The following is a 24,473-nucleotide window of genomic DNA, read 5'->3' as shown; positions in this document are numbered from 1 at the left end:
CCCGATCAGCTGACGTTTTTAGAGACTTTGGTAAAGAAACAATCATCTGTCTGATAAGAAGAGAATTTCTGCTGCAGCCACTTTTAATCCTCGGTGCTCAGACAAAGCATAATTATAGCCTAAAGTGAACATGTTCGATTAGTCGATTATCATTAATAGGCTATTATTATTTATCATGTAAATGCTTTGTAAATAATTTTCTCGCACCAGCAACGCGACAATCGGGTTCATTTTAATTCGTTTACGCCTGACACCATGTTAAAATGCGCGAAATCACAATATTAATTAAACACATTAATAACACTTTGAACAGTCTGTCTGCTGTGAATGGCTTGAGGATAACATTAGGAACACATCACCACTGTGTGGACACTGAGTTTCCAACCAAACCGATTTCAAAATGGTTTTCTTTGTAAGCCTGTTAAAAGGTTGGCGCTGGTGGCTTGTTATTGTTGTTGTTATCAAGAAATCTATTTATCTAAATCTATCTAATCTATTTTTCGATGACAGATATCCTGATTAAAGTGGAGATATGGAGAACTGCTTTTATATGATTTAAAGAACAACTCGGATTAACTGAGGAAATAATAACTGGGGCCGGAGGAACGGGCCAAATGTTGCCTGTGTTTTTTATTTCACTTAGCACAGCGACTGTTTTGAGGCCCTGACAGCTGACAGTCGGATAATCGAGGCTCGGTATCGTTTCTAATCCGTTTTCACAAGTAGATTATGGGCAACTGATATCAGATTTGTTTTAATTGGTTGCTGTGCGTACAAATGCACCACGGAGAGCTGGATCCTCTGGCTGAAGGAAGCCACAGTTAGTGTCGTTTCTATCAAATGGATCCGTTTGAACTTCTGCTGATGAGAGACGTCACGTCTCCAGACTAATTTACGCGCGAACAGCGCGTAAGTACAGACTAATTAATATAACTAGTTAAAGCGGATTAGTCTCTCCGTAGGAGAGTAGATCCATTCAACTCCATCTGAGCAAACATGTTATTTCTGGAAGACACACTTTCCATAAGGATTTACAGTAAAGCAGGTAATCCTAATAAATGTCCTTAAGGACATCGGAATCCTCTAAGGTGAGGAATTGTGACGTCGCAGCCTTTAGGAGCTCACGCTGTTAATTTCTTAATGAAGGACACCGTCAGTGTCACTCCATGTGGTGACTTTACGGACTGTAATGTTTCATTCTGTCCTCGCCTTATTTCTGAGCGCAGAAATCCTCCGCAGACAGAAAGGGAAGATGGGCGCACCTCATGCTCTGGATGCGATTGGTCTCGGCGCGCCTGCAGTGCAGCAGCGCTGCCGCCGTTAAAACACTATTGGTTGGCTTGTATCCGGGCAAGACGCTGGTTGTCGGTGCGCGCACAAACGGGGAGCCCCGGCCGCGGCACAAAGAGCCAGTATGGAAAAGGCAGGAATAAGGGAAGACATTAAATATAGAGAGATTTGAACACCCGTTGCTCAAATTAAAATAGGTGCTTGTTGTGATAATTGGTGCTTAATGTGAAACAACTCATGTCAAAATCAGGTATTCCCCTCTTTTCTTTCTGGGGTCTTCTTCTGGCTGCCGTGCCCGCCAGACCCCACTTTAAGGTTTCACCCACGTACTCGCATTCAAAGCATGGAAGTGTGATGGTTTCGGGTTTCCGTCACAGGTGATGGAGGCTATTTGCAAATGGTTTCACACGGGAAAATGGAGGTTCCCCAGAATCCACAGCAGCCTCACTTGCAGCACGTCTTCCTCGGTGTCAACCACTTCCAAACGCAGCAGACACAAAGGCTGGTGCGTGGTGGCTGGAGAGAAGTGAAGATGCGCGCACGCTGTTTGTCTTGTTGCGCGCCTTGCGCAAATCCCCATTTTACTAACAGCACACGCGCTTGTGTTGATCCAGGCACCCACCGGTGTCTCTGCAGCTGATGAATCATGTGGACTGAGTCATCTCTGATGCGCCAGTCACCGCTGGATGACTTGGAATATAGTCACTTGTTTGTTTATCACTAAACTGGATGGAGCTGGGGGATCCCGGCTGACACAGGCAGCCAACTTATTATCCTATCATTTACTACCAAGGCTGGACACACACAGGGAAATGTCCTTTGGCCTGTGAGCGTAATTCAAACCAACGTTTTCTTTTTCCACACACACAGAGCTCTTCAGTTGATTTCTTTTCTTTCTTATGCTTTTTTTTTACATTTCACAGAGTGTAGGCTACTGTGTGTTCAGTAAAATGACGGTATCAGCGCAACAGGCCCACTCATAAAGAAATAAAACCCACCTTAAAGGGTTGTGTTTGTCGCGTTTATACCGATTGACGTGACGTCACGGACACACCTGTTACTACCTTTAACATCTGCAATGCACTCACCTTGGTGAGAGACTCGGTGTTGACAAACTGTTGTTGTCATCAGCAGCAGTTCATTAAAAATACTCCCTGAATATAATTTTGGAAAACAGCAGCTGACACGTGGGTTTATCCTGCAGTGGGAGGTTTAGGCCTAACTGAGTCGTGCATGCACAAATGAGGAAGAGGAAAAGGTGGATCACCGAGAGCACTTGTTATTGCGCAGTGTCATACAGCTGTTGTTTCATTTTTTAATCACATAACCTGCAGGGTTTTTACCTACACGAAAACACACCAGGTATGTGATAGCCCACTATCAGGATCAGGAACTAATGTCAGTCCTAAATCCCGCGGGGAATTTCCCGCTGCAGCTTGTTTGTTTGAGCCATAGTTGAAATGATCTGTCGGCTGCAGCAGCTGCGAGGCGTTTCAGAGGGCAGAGGAGAGGATGGTTTCAATGAGGGGCCAGCCATTTTGTCATCGCTCACACCGAGGGGCACAGGAGGCAGGTTTATTATTGGAGGACAGAGAGGGGCGCAGCACACCGGCATCTCCAACAAGTCCAACCTCCTGAGAGGACAGAACTCATGTGCGCACCTACCATTGGAAGCGCCATCCAGTTGTTGAGAGGAGCAGTAACTGAGTGGATCACATGTGGCCCCATGCGTGGCTGAAACATAAGAAACCGGAAACCTAGGAAACATGGAAATAACAGCCTCTGTCAGTAAAACCTGAACCTGCAGGTCAAGCTGGGAAATCAGCCACCTCCTGCTGCGTCTCCCAGCAAGTCAGGAGGATTTATTGAGAAAACATGTGACACGAACACCTGTCCAGGTCAAAGTTATGAGCCTTAAACCAGCAGGATCCTCTGCAAGTGCGGGTTAAACCACAGGGGTAGGATTTTATAAACAGCAATTAAAACAATTCTATTGGGGTTTTTTCTTGAATGAAAACGTCTCTAAGTTATATTTAACACAAATCTTAACTGGGACAGGAAAAGCAGGAGATAATGAATGGATAGTACAGCTAATGGGACATTTACCGAATCACCAAAATCAGAACCTTATATATATATATGTGTGTGTGTGTAAATATATATATATATATATATTTATATAGCCCGTTGAATTTAATTAGGTGTTAAATAAATAAATCTGACAGGCTGTTCCATATGTAGAAGGCCTGACCCACAGGCCTCAGCATACCAGGCAATACAAGGGTCCAGGCGGGCTGCAGGGTTAGATGATGCCCATCTGAAAATAAACCACAGACTCTGTAATAATCCTCACGGCCCACAGCCTACACACACACACACACACACACACAGTAGAGCCATAAATAGAACCATGCACAGATTTAGCAAGTTCTGAGGTAACAGCCACTTCAGAGCACTGGAGCTGCTCCTTTCCTGCTTAAATGTTCAGAAGCCACTATGACTCTCTCACTCTTTCTACCTTATCTTCTTCTTCTCCTTTTAAGGCTGCTGGCGTGGGATCACACGCAAAGAAACTCATGGCACACAAGTTCGTGGAGATCGCTTGCAAACAATTTTATTATTGCAAAATGTATCATAGGAAGCCTTCACTTTTCAGTCTGCACACAAAAACATCAAAAGTGCACCTGGCAGTCACAGAGCGGCACCTCACAGAGTGCAGCGAGGTGTTCCTTACCAGAGGAGAGGAGGCATGTATGACACAAGAGGAACAGATCTGATGACGACAAGAACATGTGCTTTAGAATACTTCACGTTAACCAATTTGTTGCAGTAGCTACTTTGAACATGACACAGAGTTGATATATTTTCTTAGGAAAACAGCATTTAGCATATCAGGGTGCCAGGGAATGTGAAAACGTTGAATGACACAGCACCCAAATGGTGGTGTTAATAAGCTGGACACAGCTCAGTTGGCAGTGTCAACACAGATTTAAGATAAAAAAGAAAAAAAGCTTTTTTTAGTATCTTAATAACATAAATAAATATTGTCACGTGGTTGTATATCTTAATGGAAGTGACTTGTGCTCAGGATCAGATCTTCAGATGTATGACTCAGAAAAAAAAAGAACAGAGACCAGATAATAGGAGTATATTACAAACATTAATAAGCTTTAAAAACCAACCCCTCTTCAATTCGTTCAGCAACGCAAATCACATGTATTGACAAAAAGGCGCTTCATTTATCCTGGATCTGCTTGTTTAACTATATATGCCTTGTAGCATAACCTGTCCAAGCAGCATGCATCCTTGTTTAAATCTGTCCACCGTTTTTTCGCACACGCACACTCACACGCACTCACGCCCAGACACAGTGTAATTTACCATGATTCAATAGAATTCTTCTCCCTTCTCCATAAAGCCTACATTTGTTAGTTATCTGACATGTAGCCGGCCGAGTGTAGAGAAATCGAACGACATCCATAGAAAAGTGAAGTGTATTTACAGAAGTGCGTCTTCAATCAAAGTTCGATCTACTTTTGCTTTTTCAACTAGGTTTTGAAATCGCTGAAGTAAGATACTGCATGTGTTAAATTCTCCAGAAATAACAACAGGTAGAAGAAATATGCAAATAACCCAATAAAGGATCCATTTGTTTTCATCTGAGCTTTACAAAATGAAAACATTAAGGGTTCATTTGTACATTCAAGCATCTGAAAATACAAATATATCTAATGTACATTTTATACTGTTGTACAGTGGGCGCCCAGCTCTGCTACGCAGTCACGTATTCCTTAAACGTAACTGTGAGGCAGTTTGCAGTAATGTCCGTGATGATGATATTTCCGAGGAAAGGCTGGAAAGAGGGAAATGTCTCCTCTTTCTTCTTTTCGCTGTTGGAAACAGACCCAACCGAATCAACTTTCTCCTCCTCCGCACTTTCGTGTGTTTCAGTCTGGGCCTGTGTTTCTGTTTCTGTTTGTGCGTCCGTCTGAGTTTTACTCTGTGTGTGTGTCTCGGCTTGTGTCAGAATTTGAGCCTGCCCGTGCGTCGCGGTTTGTGTGCTCGTCTCGGGCTCCATCGCTGCGGAAGCTCCAGGTTTAGCCCTGGACTTTACAATGCTCAAGTCAATAGGTTCCTCTTGGTCTGCGTACCCACAGTCCTGTAGTGGGGCACGACTTTGGTGCCCGTTTTGGTCGTTGCTGATGCTTTGGGTGGCGGAAGAAATGCTGTTCGCTACACTCGTGCAGCTCAGAAACCTCTTGCTACTCCCATGTTCCTCAGTGTCAGTGAGGTGTCGCTTTAGTCCTTGAAATCCACTTTGGTTTCCTCTTTTGTCCGCTGCAGAGGAAACTCCCCTATCCAAAGGGAGGGAGAGCAGATTAGGCTTGGTTGTCAGTTGTAAAGGCTGAGCTGCTGCAAGCTGCCCCTGACCCCTGACCTCAACATGTTTATTCTGTTCCGTCACAGTTGGCTCCATTCTGGGGGACCGTTCCTGTTCTTTGGAGCAATCTCCGTTAAGTCCAGAACTGGGAGTAGCTGGTTTGTCTCTGGGATAGTTTTTTGCAAATCCATTCATGAGGCCGAGCTTCTTGACGAGTTTCATCTTCTCAAGGTGATTCTCCGTACTGTTCTCAGCTCCCTGCTGCACCTTTTCAGCAGTGTCACTATCGCCATTTTTAACCTTAGCCGCCTGCATCCCATTGTCCATGTACTTGCTCATGACAATAACAATGCGTCCGTTCTTGTTTTTGTTTTTCACGATCTTTAGCTTGCTGCTGCTGACACCGTTAGACTGTGGGGAGGCGTCCTCTTTAGGGTTTACTTTCTCCGGCTCCTTGTGCCCGTTGAGGTCAGCTGGAAGCTTCTTCAGCTCCATGGTGATATCCTTCACTTTGGTCAGACAGCCTGACTCCTTGTCCCGAACCCACTTTTGCTGCAGCACCGGAGGCAGATTGTACCCTTTGTTGGACAGCTCTGTAGCTTTGACCTCTCTGGGTTTAGCAAATAGAGGCTCGTGCACCTTGAGGTCCGGCTGATAGTGGTGATGCTTCTTGCTGTTTAGCTGATAGTAGAACTTCTTGCCGTTGCCCTGCTGCTCTGCCTCGCGCTCCCTGCACAGCGGCTGGTACTGGTGGTGCTTCTTGCTATTAAGCTGGTACTGCTGTGTCTGGGGACGGAGCATCTGTATGGGGTTGGTCTTTTGACAGCTGTCCTGGTCCAGAGACGCCTCATGAAGGTCGGCCAGAATACTGGATCTCCGGGCAAAAGAAGGGACCTGTGAAATAAACAAGACATTAATGTTTAATGTTTGACTTTTACACAATAAATTAGGAGACTTCTTGTTGTAATTTAATTAAAAGGCATCCCTCTGGGCAGGGAATTTGATTAATGGTGCAACCGTCCACAGTCTCTATACATGTGTCTGTGTCAGGCTACAATAAAAAGCCATGGTTCACTGGGGCCCATGAGTTGTACTGAAGACACTGTGCTTGGAATGTGTAAATGGGCTCTTCTGAGGCCCATATGACTGCAACGTTTATTTCAGGGGCCTTGGTCCATGTTCACACAGGCCTCCTACAGGCTGGACCATCACAGTGACATTTCAAAGTGACTCCTGCGGCTGTGACCTCAGCTCAGAGGAATGTCACTAGCTGTTTTGTGTCCCGTCACTGACTTTATCCCATGTGTTACCACCGACGTCCTCCTGGGAGGAACAAAAACTCTCCTCAGAGGGTTTCCCTTGGCCTTTTGGACTGGTGATTGACGCGCTAAATATGCGATTCACAGTCATTTAGCTAAAACTGTACAGTCTCTATAAATTCCCTATGAAATTAAATGTAGATAATATCTCCTAAAAAAGTATCATCTGCAATAAACATTTATGTTTTTAATGTGCTAACGCTCCCAGGGGCACAACACTGATTTCTCACATGAAGATCCCATAAACATATCTCATCATGGGGTCTCTCATGGCTTCTTGTTTGTTACAATAGGACAAAATGATCCCCATGATGACAAGCTGCAGATTTATATGATGAAGCTTGGGTTAGAAACTGGAGGAAATGAGTTTGAAGGCTGTGGGCGTTTACCAGGCAGGGAGTGTCAAAGAAAGATGCTGTTAAAACAGCATTTTCAGCATTTGAACCATACATGGCATAAAAATCCAAACATCTCAGCTTTATGCTGCTTTAATTTCTTAAAATATTTTCTTGCGAGTCCCTCAGCTTTGTGGACATGTAATATTCAATGTGAGGAGTCTCCCTTTAAATCTGCCTTATTTGAGAAATGTATTATTTTTAGTTTTACAGACCTATAACTGATCATTTATACTGTTAAAAACATAATAATATATAATAAAAAGTATTTAACAGCATTATTTTCCTACCTGAACCAGAAGGTGCTTGGGCTTTGGTCCTCTCTTGCGATATCCCATCAGCTGCTCTTGACGTTCTCTGTGGGAGAGGGGAACAGCAGCCAATCAATGACACCATCTCGCAGAGATGAGTCGCCGTTGCATGGCAACACAACGTCACGGGTGTCCTCCTCAGGCTCAATTAGAAAACACTGAGCCCATGTTACAGGTTGGAGTTACACTTTCTAATGCACAGTGAAATACATGCTACATGGATTGAACGTGCACTCAGTCCATGTCATTGTTTTATTTACCTTTTAACAACCTACTTTACACATCAAATCTTTGACGTCTCATCACATAAACTTACAAAAAACTCAACAGGGGACCTGGAAACCAGGCTTCTTTCTCCATAGGTAACACTCAGTATCCACAGCAGGAGCTAAAGGCCGGGCCTTGTCTGACTTTCCTTAGCTTTCCTCAGTCTCCATATGAGTCTGTCCAAGGCAGTAACTCAATACCGCAGACAGGAGTGATGTCAGTCCCCTCCCCCACCCTCCTCCCTCACATCTAATTACAATGACGACTCAGTGTATTTTCATAGCCTGGCATTCAGACGATTTGGCTCCCCGAAGAGACACGCAATTAGTTTCAATAAAATCTCTCCCCTTTGGAGCGAGAGGGGTAATTGCAAAAACAGACGGAGAGTGATGGCGGTGTTTTTGCTTTAACGTGTGACCTGCGCCTGAAAGGTTGCTGTAGGCAAAAGCTGAGGGAGGCTCGGAGAAAAGCCAGTGACAGTTTAACACGCCGCGCGTTTAAGAAATTCAATTACAGCGCCCTTTGCGTGGAGCTGTCTGGTCAGTCACTCAACAGACTATTTAGCAGTTAGCCGAGCAGCTAATGTCACCATGGACACAGGGCCCTTTGCTAACAGGAAGTCTGTGTAGTCTGCATTTTGAGACTGTGCAAGCATGTTTGAGTTGTAAAAATATCTAAGCTACAGTTTAGTTCCCTGTTTACCTCTATCTTCATTTCCCCTCAACTTTCCACTGTATCACGAGCAGATTAACACAGAAATATCTTTTGTTTATTGTTCCTTTACTTCACATATTTGACTTTCACTGCGCAGAAAGACAGGCTGTTTTTCCATCCATCTGCTGGAAGAATAACGCTCTCTGTGCTCACCTTAATTCATGCATGAATTCATGACATCACAACTGGTGTAGAGGCCAACATGAGTAAAGCCCGGAAAAATAACCGACTAGTCAAGAAGAACTTTTTTTGATAGGTTTATCTTTCCTGGATTGGTTTATTGGCTGATCTAATTGGTTGCCATGTGCTGTGGAAGCTGACACAGGTGCATCTGGTGACTAGGACAACAACCTGAGCACCATGCTGACACTGAAATAACTATCAGGTGACAAAAAGTAGGAGCACTACAAGGTAGCACAGTTTGCTCTGGTATCCATGACCCTAGATTAACCCTAACCTGACCCTCTGATGACACCAGTGTTAAGCCTAATCCAAACCCTGAGGCACTGAATTTCTGCACCTTTGACTGACACACTATGCGTTTGTGCAGTTTATTATCAACATGGGATTATCCACACAATGTGACCAGGCCTAGTTCCTAACTACAAACAAGCAGATTTCCTGCTTTGGACATGTGGACGAGTGATGGACAACTCACAAATTGTATCAAGAACCGGAAAGGTAGTGAGGGAAGGATATAAACCAGTTTGTTTGTGTGAATTATATTGTTGCCCTGTGTTTGTCCAATGAACCTCTTACCTGTCTTGGAAAGCGTCCAGCAGTCTTGGGTCCAAGATGTTTTCCTCTGGTTCCCACGTGTTGTATCTATTCAGAGAGGAGAATGTGAACCGTGAGAACACAGTGGCCTGTCAAAAGGCACTAATAAGCCCTGGCTGAGGACAGCAGATGACCTACACCTAGCCAATTATTTAACTTGTCCATTCTGTCATAGCTCAAATTTGTAGGCGTGTACCTGTGTAGACAACACGCTGACACTCTCACATTCCCTGTAGTTACACGTGTAATACATCATGAGTTAACTTTTACGCACGGGTGTAGGGGAGGAGGACACGACGGCCCAGCCTCCACACTCAACTGCAGCCATACACATTTCCGAAACACAGGGTTCGATTATAGACATGTCTTCTTTTAATTGGCGCACTGGGGATTGCATACATTGTGAAACCACATCCATCGTCGAGGCTAGCGCGTCAACCGACCAAAGCAAGGACGCGCAACCGCCCATGTGCGCGCACGCTTTTACACACACACACACACACACACACACACACTTGTGTTTTGAATGTTGTGTTATCATTGATGTAGACTGCTGTTACGCTCTATGAGAGGACTTACTTTGGAGACCATCCTCGCCACTTGACCAGATACTCCACTCTCCCCTGTGAACGGAGAGAAACGGGATCATCAGCGTAATGTTAGTTTTACGCAGCAAAATGCGCGCTGCATTGCGCCGTCACCTTACAAATAATACTCTAAAAAAAAAACATGCAGTCCATCGCGTGTTTAGGAGAAAGACAGGAGAGAAATCATCCCTATTTCCCATGTGCATGTGTGTAGAAATGTCCTTCAGCGCTCTTGTGACCAACCTTTCTGCTGCGCTTCTTCTCGATGCTCTCCACCGCAAAGACGTGCTCTCCAGCGGCGGGTAGCTCCATTTTCCGATACAAGAGAAGCGGCTCTTCTGTTTCTTCCTTTCTTTCTTTTTTTTTTTTTTTTTTGCTGGTATCCGACACCTTACCCTCGCTTTCAGGCCGTTTTTTCCCCTCCGCTCCTCTGATGTGAAACACAAGAGTCACCCCCCTCCTCCTCCTCCTGTTTGCGCTGCGCCTCTTCCCTCGCTGTCCCCCCTCGGAGAGACTCGTTCTGCAGCCGAGTTCAAGCTGCAGCTAGAAAACACTTCATGCAAATAGCCGTTGGCGTGACGTCAGACGAGGGGGAGGCAACAGGGGGAGGGTGTTGTTCCCGTGCTGCGTTTGGGTGCGGTCGGAAGAAATGGAATCACGACGTCGGTGCAGCATGAAATAAGTTTCAAATAATAAAAAAAGAAGCTGTTTGTTGACATGATGTGGAAAAGTCACATTTTCATATGAAGCTGACACTAAGGTGTGTTTTTACTAAAGGGTACAGACTATCTATGTTTTATTGTTTCTTTATGACTATGCTAAACAGTTCATTTATTTTGGGTTTTTCTTACACCGTTAGTAGGCCACATATGTCTGTGTTGGTACATGTTGAATATCAAGTTCACAAAGCAGTTCTGGGTGTTATTTCTAAGATTTTTACCTCTGAAGACTATAGGATGTCCTTCTGCCTTTGACCGGAGAGAAACTCACTACATATATTTCCACAGTAGAGGAATGATTATCATACATTACTATCCAGGTACTAATCAACCATGACATTCTTTAAAATGTTGAACGAAAACAAAGTAAGTGTGAGGCACCTTGTGGGACTGCGGTTCTCTAAAGTACGAGCTGAGATGAGACCCTGAAATCAACACCGCTTCCTCCAATGTCGCTGGATGTGAAGCGAAATCTAACTGCAAGAGGGTGCTATGAAAGAGAGGAGCGATGTGTTTCACACCGCGATGGCCTGAATGTGCTTCCCACCAACTCGAATTCAGCAGTCTGGCTAAAGGCCTTTCGATTACATTTCTATGTTCAGTTTCTGGGTTGGTTTGGACTAGTTCTTCATAGGCTAATATGTGCTCCCTCGGTCCTACAGTCAGAGCCATCCAAATCCATGTATGAACAGGATCACACATGATGCATTCAGCCGAAATGATAAGCCAGCCGTTCTCACAAAACGGATTTATCCACCTGCGAACTCACAGTAGGCCCAAACACAGTCAAGGCCACAGCCTGTGTGACACTGATTTATCACCGCCGCCATAACGAGGCCTCGTCTCTCACAGGGAACCCTGATGATGTACACTAACTAATTCCCCATCCAGTGGTGTCAGAGGATGGAGTAACGCGGCACGAATCAACGCCTGTGTAGTTAAACTGCAGACAGAGACGGGCCACTGTTAATGCGCATTAGAATAAATGGATATCCGTATCCCCCCCTGAGTCAAGGTCACACAAAGAGATGACATGTCAGATGGCCCCGTGTCGCGGGGATTTTCTGGTGGATTGTCACGGTGCTAACAGACCAGCCCCTGGTTTTGTGGCAGCTGATGCTGGTCACCATCCGGCTCTAACCCCGCTGTGTTGAATGCGCAGCCGGACGGGACGGGCACCAACCGGTTCCCTTATCGCTTGGCACGGAGAGCGCGCAGACGAGACGCGGGCTGCTTCACGAAGCAGCTCCAGCCTGAGCTGAAGAGACGCACAGAGCTCATGACCAGTTGGATTTTTGTCTGCTGACAGTGGAGACTGATGTGGATCCAGCTGCACAGAGAGATGCTTACAAAGCGCATATGCAGATGTAAACCACCACCGGCTCACGCACTCCTCTGTTTCTTATTTTTTATTTGACTCGCATGACTTATTTCCTCAGCAGGAATACAGTTTCGATGCGTTTCTATCCTACTAAAACGTCCCAGCCATTAAATATCTTTGCAGTGTTTCTGATTGTCGGGCCAAATAAAATTCAGCAGCTCACGGGTTAAAGCGCGCGGCTGCAGCGCCGGCCTATCGCAGAGAGGCACGACTGTCTGTCCTTATAAGGCAATGAGCGCAATTCAGCGGCGAAATGTCAAAGTGCGGCACGTTTCCACTGTGTTAGCGCTAAACATCCGTCCAGAAATCACGCAGGCCCGCAGCCACGCCGCGTCCTGCACCGGGGAGCCGCGCGCGACCTGCGCTGGGCGCGTGGGGTCTGAGTTGAGCTGCGTCACTCTCAAATGCACAAAGTGTGAGGGTCGATGAGTCCCGATGTCACCAACAGATTGAAATATGTTATGATTATAAGTTCCACCATGTCAAAAGGTTGCTACAGGCTACACAGCGCTCACGCGACACATTTTTGTCTGCACGGCTTTGGACCACGGCACGTGCTCCAGGGGCGGATGGAATGTGATGTCGCACGTGCGCGCGTTATTAATGATTTGTCGCGCGCGCGCGCGCGCTCCGAAACTTTACCCTCTTCACATGAGAAAAAGAAGAAGAAGAAGATGATGAAGAAGAAGAAGAAGATGATGAAGAAGAAGAGACAGAAGAAGAAGAAGAGACAGAAGAAGATGATGAAGATGATGAACAACAACAACAGCAACAACACAGACAGCTAAAAGTGAAGTCTAACGTCTTCTGAGTGTAACAGCAAAGTGTAACGAAAGCGAAATTCATTTTCAGATGATTTTTTATAGAAATTGATTATCAAGAGAGTGGTGAAGGCCTTCTTCAGAAAAATACCATCTGATGGTCCCTGTGTGAATTCACTGTGTTCATTGTTTAATTAGTGGCCGTGGAACTGTGTTTTACACAGTAAATGTGACTCAGTCTCTGCGGCTGACAGGACTTTCCCTTCACTACACAAGAAATCCTCAGGAAATCACAGAGAGGACATTTAAATAGAACCTCATTTTAGACCTAAACTCTACATCACTGCATTAACATATCAATAAAGTAAGAAAGTAGTCTAATATTATTTATATTTAGCACATTACTTGTTCACCTGTAGCTCAGTCATTCAAGTAAGCTAAGTATCCCTACCTTTTATAAGTCAGGTAAGACTATGATGTGGGTATTAGCTCACCTCCACTACCTAATCTAAAGCACCTGATTATTATGCAAGTCCTTATGTCCTGTGGGGACACGTGTGAAGGGAGAAATGATTATTTTCTACAGTGATAGAGTGAAAGGACTAAGTAAGTGGGTGCTGGCATTGCTGTTAAGAAGAAGAATGACACACACACACATAAGGCTAAATTCAGACCAGACAAAAGAGGAACTAAAAATCCTCAAGAGAGTTCATGAAGGGCTGTTAAAATTTGTTTTATTTTTTTACAGCAAGCACAGGCAGGAGGAGCAGCAGCAGGTAGAGCAAACACAGGATGGCTTAAGTTTATGGACACAAATCCTCATAACCGTCCATTCTCCGACGCCACTGCCTCTTGTGTGAGTGTGGACATTGGACAGTGTGGATTAAGATGACATTTCAGCGCAGGAAGAAAGAACGCTGTGCCTGCGTCACACTGCTGGATCGTAGATCAGATGACAGCAGAGAAGGAAAACAAGGGGAGAGGAGGGGGAGACGGTGTGTCATGACTCAAAGTCCATGTGGAAAGGATGTCATTAATAACAGTATATGTGCTCTGCAAAGAACGCAGTAACACACTGTGAATGTGATGTTTCAAATCAGCTTGATCGGTTAAAGAAATTCCCTGTAATGACCTGGAAAGGAGACTGATGTTGATTTCCAGAAATAAGTCTATTGACTATTATGACTCACTGAGAAGGGAATATAGTGAACTGAGAGGAATGTACCAGTCCTCAATGAAAAGCATGTCCAACATCAAAGCTGAGAGGTCAACAGGACACTTGAAACTGCAAACGACCTGCTGTTATCCTTTAAGTGACATTCTTAGTTTCTTTCTTTCTTTCTTTTTCTTTCTTTCTTTCTTTCTTTCTTTCTTTTTCTTTCTTTCTTTCTTTCTTTCTTTCTTACCTCAAAACACCTGATCCTGTTTCTCATCATCCAGTTCCTCAAGATGCTGCATCTGTTTCAACCTAATGGGGTTTGTGTTATTCTAAGCGTCTTAACACAACAAAAGGTCACGTTTGTGGTTTGTCGACGGCCACGGATGAACAACCCAAACTGTCATCACCCTGCACCTTTACTGCTCACTTCATATTCAGCTTGAACTCTTGATACAACTGTTTCACTTTTTTTTTAACCCACAAAGATCAAACAGGTGAGTCACCACTGCACCACAGGCAGCTCATAACGCGCCTTTAACAACAGCTCAGCATGCGCTTATGACGTGTTTTATTGGTTTGGTAGCACACAGAAGAATAATGTTGTAAATCAAAATGATAGTTTGCGTTGTTGTCTAAAAGGCTAAGCACATTTTTAGCACAACCTGCTTCATCAAGCAGACTTTAACCATTTCTGCATGTGCAAGTTTGATGGCTCCGGTGTCAGGATTGAATTCTTTATGAACTAGATCTTTATATTTTATGCCACTATACGCTGTTCTGAGATACAAAGTAACACAAATGTACACAAATAAACACACACACTTCTAACATCCCACTTCTTCAGATATTTGTCTTTGTAAGAATGATAAAGGCAAAGTGTAATCTTTAGATTTCCCCCTGCGAGCTGTTGTGTGACAAATGTTCTTAACCCGCCGAGGTGACAGAGTCAGTTCTTTGGCTTTCATGAAGTCGCTCTCATTATCTCCTCCTTTGAGTGGAATTCAAAAGCCTTCAGAGAGGCACACAGCGAGCTTGGCACATAAATCAACAGGATGCATTTAGACAATCGAGATTGCAAGTTCTGATATTGAAGTTATTTTTATCTGAATTTTAGTGACGTAGAAGTTTAGAGGTGCACATGACTCATGGGTGGAATGAGTCTCATGGGAGTTTTTTTTTTTTTGCTTGAGCTCTCTAAAGAGCCCCCCCCAGGCTTACGTCAACGGCAGCCCTGGTCACGGCACAAGCTGTTTGTGTCTCCTGTGCTTTTAGATTGAGACAGGGGGAAAGATGTGCCCTGGCATCACTGTGACTCAGACTCCTCTTTAGATGTGTAATTGATGAGATGTGTTTGTGTGTGTGTGTGTGCACAGTACGTCAGAGGCAGGTAGCTGTCATGACTGACCACTGTGCTCTGTGACTCAGAGCTGAGGTCCACATAATGGGTCTTGCGCTGATAGTGACGTGGGTTAAGCCTCCCTCAGACATCACACACACGCAAATTGAAAGTATTTATTAAATCTATGATTTTTCCAATGAGGTTTGGTCAATCAGCACTCAGCAGTGCCTCTCCCACTCTGCCTGACTCACTCACGATCAGCTGTGCAGCATAATGTGAGTTTATAAGTGTGAATGTTGACCCCGAGCGTGCTCACTTTCCAGCACAGGAAATGAAAGCCAGAAGCGAAGTGGACAACAACAGGTTGTACCATCAGCCATGAGGCAAACATGCAGCAGCATCGCACCTCCTGCTTCTCTGTCTCTGTTCTTTCTGTGACAAACAGAAAAAAGCGTTATTATGTATCTGGCAGGGAGCAGAGCAGGCGACATCGGTGTTGCTGGAGGGGAAACAGGCGCAGTAGCTGAGCAGGAGCCGGCTCAATTTTGGCTTTGGAGCGTACACATGGTTTCATTTGATGGTCAGGTTAACAGGTAAATAGGAGAGTAGACATGTATGTGCATCAAACAAACAAACAAACAAACAAACAAACAAACAAACAAACAAACAAACAAACAAACAAACAAACAAACAAACAAACAAATGTGCATATACAGGACAGGCAGGCAGTTCAGTTCATTTCATTGGCAGAAATCCTGGGGAAATAACGGCACGTGAGGAAGTTATATGTGGACGAGCCAGGCACGTCCCAGCAGTATTTTTTTTTTTTACTTTGATCATTAAAACACATCACCATTAAACAGCTTTTACAACTGCTGTAAAATCAGCACTCAAATCCATACGGGCTTTAAATTTGAGGTCATGTTTTCAACTCAGATGGAAATTTTTTTTATTTGATGCTCAGACTCGTCTGTTTTCAGCAAAACTGGATCCTAATCACGAGGATGACACTTTTTATTATTCAAAATACATTTCTTTTTATTTTTAAATTTATTTTATTTTTCTATTATTTGTCACGACTGTAACAAGGCTATGAAGGATATATCTGAAAAACTACAAGAAGCAAATACAATTATTCAGAAGAAGCTCTTTACTGCTGCAGAGAGAACTGAAAGCTGTGGCAGTAAAATATGAAAAAAGTCCAGCACCAAGCAGTTTGGCCTGAAAACATTTTATTAATTAGGAGTTTGAGAAACTGCATCAGAAAACTCAAGAAGAGAGTGGAAAGGTGAAAGAAAAGTTATTTTCCCTGGAGGCCACACTGTGCACTGACTGACAGGGAGGACAGCAGCAGGTTACAGACTATTGTTGTAATACAGTGGCTGAAGAGCAGCAGGGAAGTCAAAGAAGAAGAAAGAAAACAAGAAGAAGAAGAAGAAGAAGAAGAAGAAGAAGGATCTGATCTGTCTATCTGCTGTTATAGATGCAGGTAGTTTGCTTAAAGTTGAATTTCAGTTTTTTTTAACTTTATCATTGTTGTTTCCTTTATTAGTGGTTGATTAAGTTGCACTTGATTAGCAGCAAGAACTGAAATAATTGAATAATCTATCTACTATTAGAGGACCGGTCTGCTTTTATAGACAGACAAGTAACAATGTCTAATACAGAGTCTGAACATGTTCATTATCTGTAACATCGGTGACATTTTAGCAGGAGCTGTATTCAGTGTTAGTTTTATTTTGCAACTTCTCACTGATTTTGCATCAGATAGGATTAAATAAAGAACATCAGCCATCATGACAAACAGATTGATTTTAAAATGAATACAAATGACAGAAGTGCAAACAAACCATCTTGTTTTTGTTTCCTGCACAATCTGGAGCTGCTCAAGATGCTCTTTGCCTCCGACGGGGGCTGAGCGAGGATGGCACCTTCAGCTAGTGTTTCTTTTGGGAAACAGCTCTTAAGCTTACAAAGATGGATTGTAGGATGGATTGTCAAAAATAAGACAAGACCCTTATTTCCAGAGTTTATTCCTATGTATGTCTTCTGCTCCAACACTTCTAGTGCCTGCATTACCCACAGTTCAATGCATCTTTTGTCATTTCAGTGAATTTTATTGGAATTATCTTGTAGAATAGGCCACACTGTCAAACTACAAAGAAATGTCTTAAAATGGCGAACACTATGAAAAATCTGCACTTCTGAGACACTTAAAATGCATGCCAACCACTGTGTGTGTGCGTGTGTGTGTGTGCGCCTGGGTGTAGACTTGACTGAAAGCTTGCCTAAGAGGAACCTTGATGCCGGCCACATGAGAGGATGCCGATATAGCAGCGGCCTCCCTCCCGGCTCCTCTGGCAGGAGCTGCTGGTGAGGCTGCTGGAAGCCAGAGCTACTGTGCAGGCTGATGAGACTCCAGACTGGAGATAATGGCAGGAAAGCGCTGTGAGGAGGCGGAGGAAGAGGAGGAGGACTATCTCCCCCAGCCCTCAAGACATAGCCGCATCCCACTGAATCCATCCAAGGTGACAGCGAGAGAAGTGGTGGTGTGTGCTGGGCCTTGGGCACGGCGGAGGGAGGGAGGGGGGGGGGGGGGGGCTGGAAGCTAAAGAAAGAGGAAACATAGAAGGGCAAGAGCAAGAGTAGATTTTCTCAATTACTGGCTTGTGTTTATTGTGTGTGTGTGCGTGTGTGATCATGTGGTGTAAATGTTAAGGGTGGCCTGCAGCCATGCTGACAGTGCACTGCAGGGGGTGATTAGGGCTGTGCCATCCATCTCACAGGCTGACTACAGCAGCAGCGGTGGAGGTAGAGATGGTGGAGGGAGACATGCCCCGTTTGGAAGACATGAGGAGAGGAGGGGTGGGGTTGGGGGTGGGTGGATTACTAGCCAGTGCTGATTAGCTGGCAGCTTAACGACATGCTGTGTTTTCCATCTCATCGTCAGCATAGACCTGAGGCTGACTGAGGGGAAATGAAATGGTATTTTTGATTATTTGCAGAGAGAGAGAGAGTGAGAGAGAGAGAAAGTGGAGTAGGACTGGTAGCTGGGACATGAATATTCAATTCAGGCAATTACAAGATGTCCTACTTGGAGAGGGAATGACATTTAACTGCTGTGAACGTGTGATTTTATCTTCAATATCCTGAGTGATTGGTTTGTATTTTATTTATAATGGGCTTTTTTGTATTGTCGTTTACGTTTCACTATGTGCAAATACCAATAATAATAAAAAAACAATACAAATAAAGAATGCAGATTTCTTCTATTGTAAGATTGGTCTACAATTACAAAAATTAAATAAAATTATATATATATATATATATATATGGCAGTGTATGGGCCTTGACAGGACATTTCTATTGTGCATGTTTTTAAATGTAGTCTGTAGAAATTTATTAAACTTCGGCAACACTTCAAGAAATCACAATTGTACATTACAGTTTTTAATTTTATTGTAGGCCTATCACGTTTTAAATGAAATATGTGTTTACATTAAATATATTTTAGCAGTAGTATTAGCACAGGGAGCTCCACTCCAATAATTACCTCACAATCCCAATTCACTTTTCTATTACTTGTCTGAATGTGAGTCACATTCAAAGTGGATTTCTAATTCAAGCGTTGTGCCGTGCATTTTGTTAAGCCACTGCTATTCTCTTGAAGATGAATGTGATTGTGGCGTGGTGGTGACTGAGTGTTGTGCTTAGGAGGATGAATGGCAGCCGCGGCTCTGCGTTTTCTGGCTCATTGCTTCAAAATGATTCTTCCAGTGTCATTGTCAACGAGCGCTGGGAGAAGGAGGAGGATCTTTATCTTTTTTTCTTCCCTGCTCCTTCTCCCTCTCTGTAGCTGTGTGGAAGCTCTGTCTTTTCTCTCTCATCCTTGCTCTCTGCCAGGCTTTCTTTCCATGCTCTCTCTCTCTCTCTCTCTCTCTCTCAGTTCTCAGGGCAGGGAGCCCCCACGTCACCGCTTCCCTTGTGTGGGGGATGGGAGAGAGGGAGGAAGGGGAGGCAGGAGGAGGGGAGGGAGGGTGCGAGGCTTGTGGAGAGGCGGTGGAATTCTGCAGGTTGCTACGGTGAGCCAGTCGATAGCACATTGAGCCACTTAGCTGCCGCACGCACAAACCCTTTCTCTGCCCTTCACCTGCTAGTGGAGGAAGAGTATGGAGTCTGTGTGTGTGTGTGTGTGTGTGTGTGTGTGTGTTTGCTGTGTCTGTACAGGCCCTGCCCACCAGTTACTGTTGCTATGTCTGCAAAAGCAAACTTCTCATTTGACGCTGGCTGCTATTGATTTTGCTGATTGAAATGATACATGTTGCTGGCAGATTTGATCAACTGATAACTAGCTATCATTATGGCAGTGCCTCCCTGCAGCCAACACACTGTACGTTAACAGCATGATTGTGATTCCTGACTCCAATTTTGACAATATATAAAACTGCACTAGGTTTTTTCAACCCTCTTTGCAATTTAGGTGTATTGGTAATGCACACTTAACAAACCAAACAAATAAAACCATTTAAATAGCTCAACTAAACTTTCAAACGATTCATCTAATTTTAATATAAAATGCAACTTTGAATGACTACTGCAGTCTTGACATTAATAAACCCTGTCACGACAATTGTTTTCAGTACTTAGTAGAACATCTTTTTGCTGTTACCTTGACCTGACCTGTGATGCATAACAAGACACCAGCTTCTGGCTGCGTTCCTGAGGATTCTTAGCACATTCCTCATGGGCAAAGGTCTCCAGTTCACCAATATTTTCAGGTTTGCCTGCTGCAACCATCTTTTTTTAAATACCACTGGCCACACTACTTCCAGGACTTCTTTTGAAACCAAGCCCTGGTGGACTTTTTTCTCTCAGGATGTCCTGATACCTGAATGAATCCCTTTCATCTTGCACATGCTGCGGGTTTCTAGTGCCTGAAAAAGCAAAGCAGCCCCACAGCATCACCAAACCACCACCATGTTTCACTCTAGGCATGATGATCTTTTCAGTAAATGCTTCATTCTTCTCTCACAAAACTTCCTTGGCTTATTTATATGATTTTGAGCATATTAAAGTTACCCTTTCTTGTATTGAAACGTTTAGTATACACCTTATCGTGCAAACTAAAACCTCTGTGCCTGTTTCCACTAAATTTTGCAGCAGGTCTTTTACTGTCAGCTAAGGGTTTTGCTCCACCTGCATCTGTGACTTCTATATGTGTCCTTGTTTGAAAATTATTCAAAAAGATAGTCTTGATGTGTGTTATCATCAGTTGACCTACAGAAGTCTAGTGATGTATATACTGACCTCTGGGCAGGAGGATTTACCATACAACTAACAAAAATAGCTACAAATAAATATCAATGCACATCTAGCAAACTGCAGGCTATCATGTTACAGTCTTTTATGTACAGTATCAATGGTGTTTGCTGTCAGAAGGAGACTTTTTCCTCCCTGTCTTTACGGCTGTTCCTCCCCACTAGCTACACCCTTGTATCATGATAAATCCAATACGAATAAAACACTGCCTGAAGGACAAACTCGGGGAACAAATGATTCGCTTGATGATGTTCCACAGCATGCAAGCTTTGCATCTCACACAAATACAAATATGAAGTCAATATTTACATCGATGAAAGTTAGGAGCTGGAAGGAGATGCATCTCTATGAGGAGATGATCAGATAAAAAGAAAGTTGAATAGTACACCATCGGTGTGTTAATAAGTGCTGGAGGAAGTATTAGTGTAAGTAGGCTGCTAATATTTCATTCAAGTACCCTCTTGTTATACCATAATGTGCTATTTTAATGAATTCCTATTCCACAGAATATTCGCGTTGTAGCCCTTGGTATTGGAAGTAACACTAGGTTGTTAGTGTCATAAAAGAACTAATTAGCCACACATGCTAATGTGAGTGACTAACCTCAGAGCGGATAAACACACTTACTCATGTGATTTTGGTTTCAGAAAGAGAGAAAAATATACAGTACTTTCCAAAATCTTTGCATACTGCTACATGCTACAGAAAACCCACACCCCTTTATCATGAAGCCATGACAGACCTGATGCATCTAGTTATGGTTGCTAAGATGTGACCAGACAAAAGCTATTTGGAGGAGAGATTTAATGGACAGTAATTTACACAGCACTCATAAACAAACTGATGATCTGGAAAACACACAAACATAAAATACACAAACACACAAGTCCAAGTCCATTATCCGCCCACCAGCAGGAGCAGACAGGAACCAGAGCACATCCCGGCTGCATAAGTTGAATTAATGTTCAGGGGAAACTTCACATCTATGTGTCAAATGAACAATCTGTCTCTCTCAGTGCGTGTGTGTGTGTGTGTGTGTGAGTGTCAGTGTGTGTGAATCCACGTGTGCCTGCATCGTGCCTGCATGGATATCCCTGTCTGTTGTGGAGTGCAATAAGTGTATGTGATCATAATAGGCATGCAATTGTGTTTATGGCTGAGTCTGAAAGAGAGAGAGAGCGCGAGCGACTATCTGCTAACTCGTTCAATGTCATGCAAATTATGAGCTCTGGGCCTGTGCCCAGGGAACAAGGCCATTGATTGGAGTACCTTACTCTGTTGCTGTGCACCACTCTCAATGATGTCCTGTGGGGGAGCAAATTTGGTTATTGTGATTGAATTTTAATTTTCTTTTTGTTGAGGGTTTTACGTGATATGGGGAAGGAAAACTAAAGGGTGTGAACAAGGACGTGAGCAACACAAGGAATCTGAATGAAAGAATGAAATGGCTGCTCTGTGAGAGCCATTTTACACAGAAAGGATTATTGTCAAAGTCGTTCTTTTACTGGCTTTTGAACAATGGAATATCTTCCAGAGCAAAAGGATAAAGCTTGATTCTCTCCCACGAAAAGACCATAACAATCAAACTGATCCTACTTCTGTGTACTGTTTGTGTATCCAAAGCCTGATACAGTACATTCATCTGTGCTGCAGAGCTCCATTGTTTCTAAGAGACTTTTAAAACCCATCACTGAGCCACTACTGTTGCAGCGGCTAACATGATTTGATGAAGATTACCATGTGCGCTGTAGGAAATTTTGATTCAATTCCACATTTGCTGTACTGCTGCTGCACATTTCTTCTTTATACACAAAATATGTTTATGTATAATACTGCAGTGTCCAGTTTGTTTAGCAAATCACTTTTACTGACAGGAAACTGTGTATTTCTGAACTGAAAAGAAGTCTGTGTCAGTCAGGGAGCAATGGACAGGCAAAGGCAGACAGGTGCTTGTTTCTATATGCAATAAGCCTAAAATCCTGATTAATATAATGATCTGCAATAGCACATGTTGAAATTATAATTATTATCAGGGCTTCAGCAGCACTGATACACTATAAAGAAATGCAATGAACAGATATTTCAAAGAGGAAATAAAGGACAAAGCAGTGTGGTATTAGTTCCCGCTCTCAGTGCCCTTTTAGTGCCGCCGCCTCTCCGCTCCTAGTATTAATCACCGTTCTTCACAGCGCTGCCTTCATCCCTCTCTCCTCACCCACTGTTTTCAACTTGACCTTTTCCTTCCCTTGGCCGCTTCCACTCAGAACCCAGGAGCCTTTTGATATGTGGGAACATTTTCTCTGACCAGACATCTCGCACCCTTGGTTACACTCTGGAGGAGGAGGAAGTGGGGGGGGGGGGGGGGGGGTGAGAGATAAAGTGTGAGAGAGACAAAAAGAGAGAGTGGGATGGGAAATAATGGAGAATAAGAAGTGAGATGAACAGAAAATAATCAAATTGGTGTTTTGAAGATTATTGGTTTTAGTCTCAAACGTGCTGAAGTTTAAATAATCAACTAAATTAAATAAAATAGTTCAATGTTTCTGCAAAGATGCTGGAGAACCATGAGGTTACAGAGATGAGAGAAGGACAGATAACAAGAGGAGACAGGTCATCAGGGAGAAAGGAAAGCATTAGACACATTAGTGTGAAAGATGGTGGGAAAAATTTGATTTGATTCAGTGGGAGATTTTAAAATGACACTTGAATTTCGTTCCGAGTAAAAGAGCTGCAGAAAGATTAGAGAGGTTGAGGAGACGGAGATGGGACTGAAGCATTAATGGCAAATTAGCACGAGTGGACCTGAGAGATATTAGATTTGATTCAGAGGCCGAGAGAGGAAAAATGGGAATTATCCTTCAGACCTGGAAACATTAGGATATGGAAACGGGAAAGAAAAATAGAGAACGAGCGCGGTAAGAATGAGGAGAATGTGGAGAATAGCTGTCCTGTGACTGAGACAGACAGTGACTCTGCTGAATGAGCCCGTGTCTCCACCCCTGCACTCTCCTCACCTCTCCAGCCCTCCTCCCTGTCCCCTCAGTGTGTTAAAGACCCCATAAATAACTCCCAGTCGCATCCACATGCACAAAAGACAACCAGGACGCTCTCCTGCTGCTGTTTTATTTCAGTGCTTTCCACCCTGTGCTGCTGTGCGGAGTCAGTTAGAGGCTGAAAAACATCATTAAAAACCAATCGCTCCCTTTTGACTCGCACTCCATCCTCCGCCCCCTACGCTGTTGTGTGTTAATCATGTTAAACAACACGGTGTTTGGCTACAGCACGTTTCCCCATAGGCCCAGAACAGGTGGCCATTAACAGGGGTCAGACTCATTTGGGGATCAAAGGCTCGATAAGGACAAGTTTAGTGTGTTTGTGTTGTTGAGGGGCATAAAAACGGCGTGAGAGTGGAGAAAATGACAGACGTAAATGGTTTTAAGGCTTCAAGACACAAAAGACACAAAAGGCCCAAGCAAATAAATTCATGAAATGAATGCTTGCACACGCACACACACACACACACACACGCCACTCAGTGCTCTGCCTGTGCAAAAGCCAAGTGGTGGAGCGGAGAGTTGGTGAGGCGCCAGAGAGGGGGGGCCATCTGCAGATTCATAACTTGGAGGCCTTGTGCATGTCCACACACACCCAAACACGCACACGCTTAACAGACACAGATGAACGTGCTCGTGCATGTGAGGGCACACACAGGAATGACAGTCAGTCATAGCCATAAAAATGGACAGACACGCTC

The 24,473-nt window shown here is 43.9% G+C and overlaps 1 protein-coding gene across 1 annotated transcript; it reads right to left on the bottom strand.

Annotated features, from left to right (window-relative positions):
* Positions 1-3,882: 3,882 nt before the first annotated feature.
* On the bottom strand, positions 3,883-10,566 carry LOC113162586 (E3 SUMO-protein ligase CBX4). The gene is made up of 5 exons (XM_026360792.1): positions 10,285-10,566; positions 10,034-10,077; positions 9,437-9,502; positions 7,676-7,742; positions 3,883-6,565 (listed from the first exon to the last, which is right to left on the bottom strand). Exons 1-5 carry the CDS (start codon positions 10,351-10,353, stop codon positions 5,063-5,065), a joined length of 1,749 nt encoding a protein of 582 aa, XP_026216577.1. The 5' UTR covers positions 10,354-10,566; the 3' UTR covers positions 3,883-5,062.
* Between the last annotated feature and the right edge of the window lie 13,907 nt (positions 10,567-24,473).

The sequence above is a fragment of the Anabas testudineus genome, chromosome 1 (assembly GCF_900324465.2).
Source record: "Anabas testudineus chromosome 1, fAnaTes1.2, whole genome shotgun sequence".
In the NCBI taxonomy this organism is placed as follows: Eukaryota; Metazoa; Chordata; class Actinopteri; order Anabantiformes; family Anabantidae; genus Anabas; species Anabas testudineus.
The sequence above is the reverse complement of the archived record's forward strand: the minus strand, read 5'-3'. Positions and strand labels throughout refer to the sequence as shown.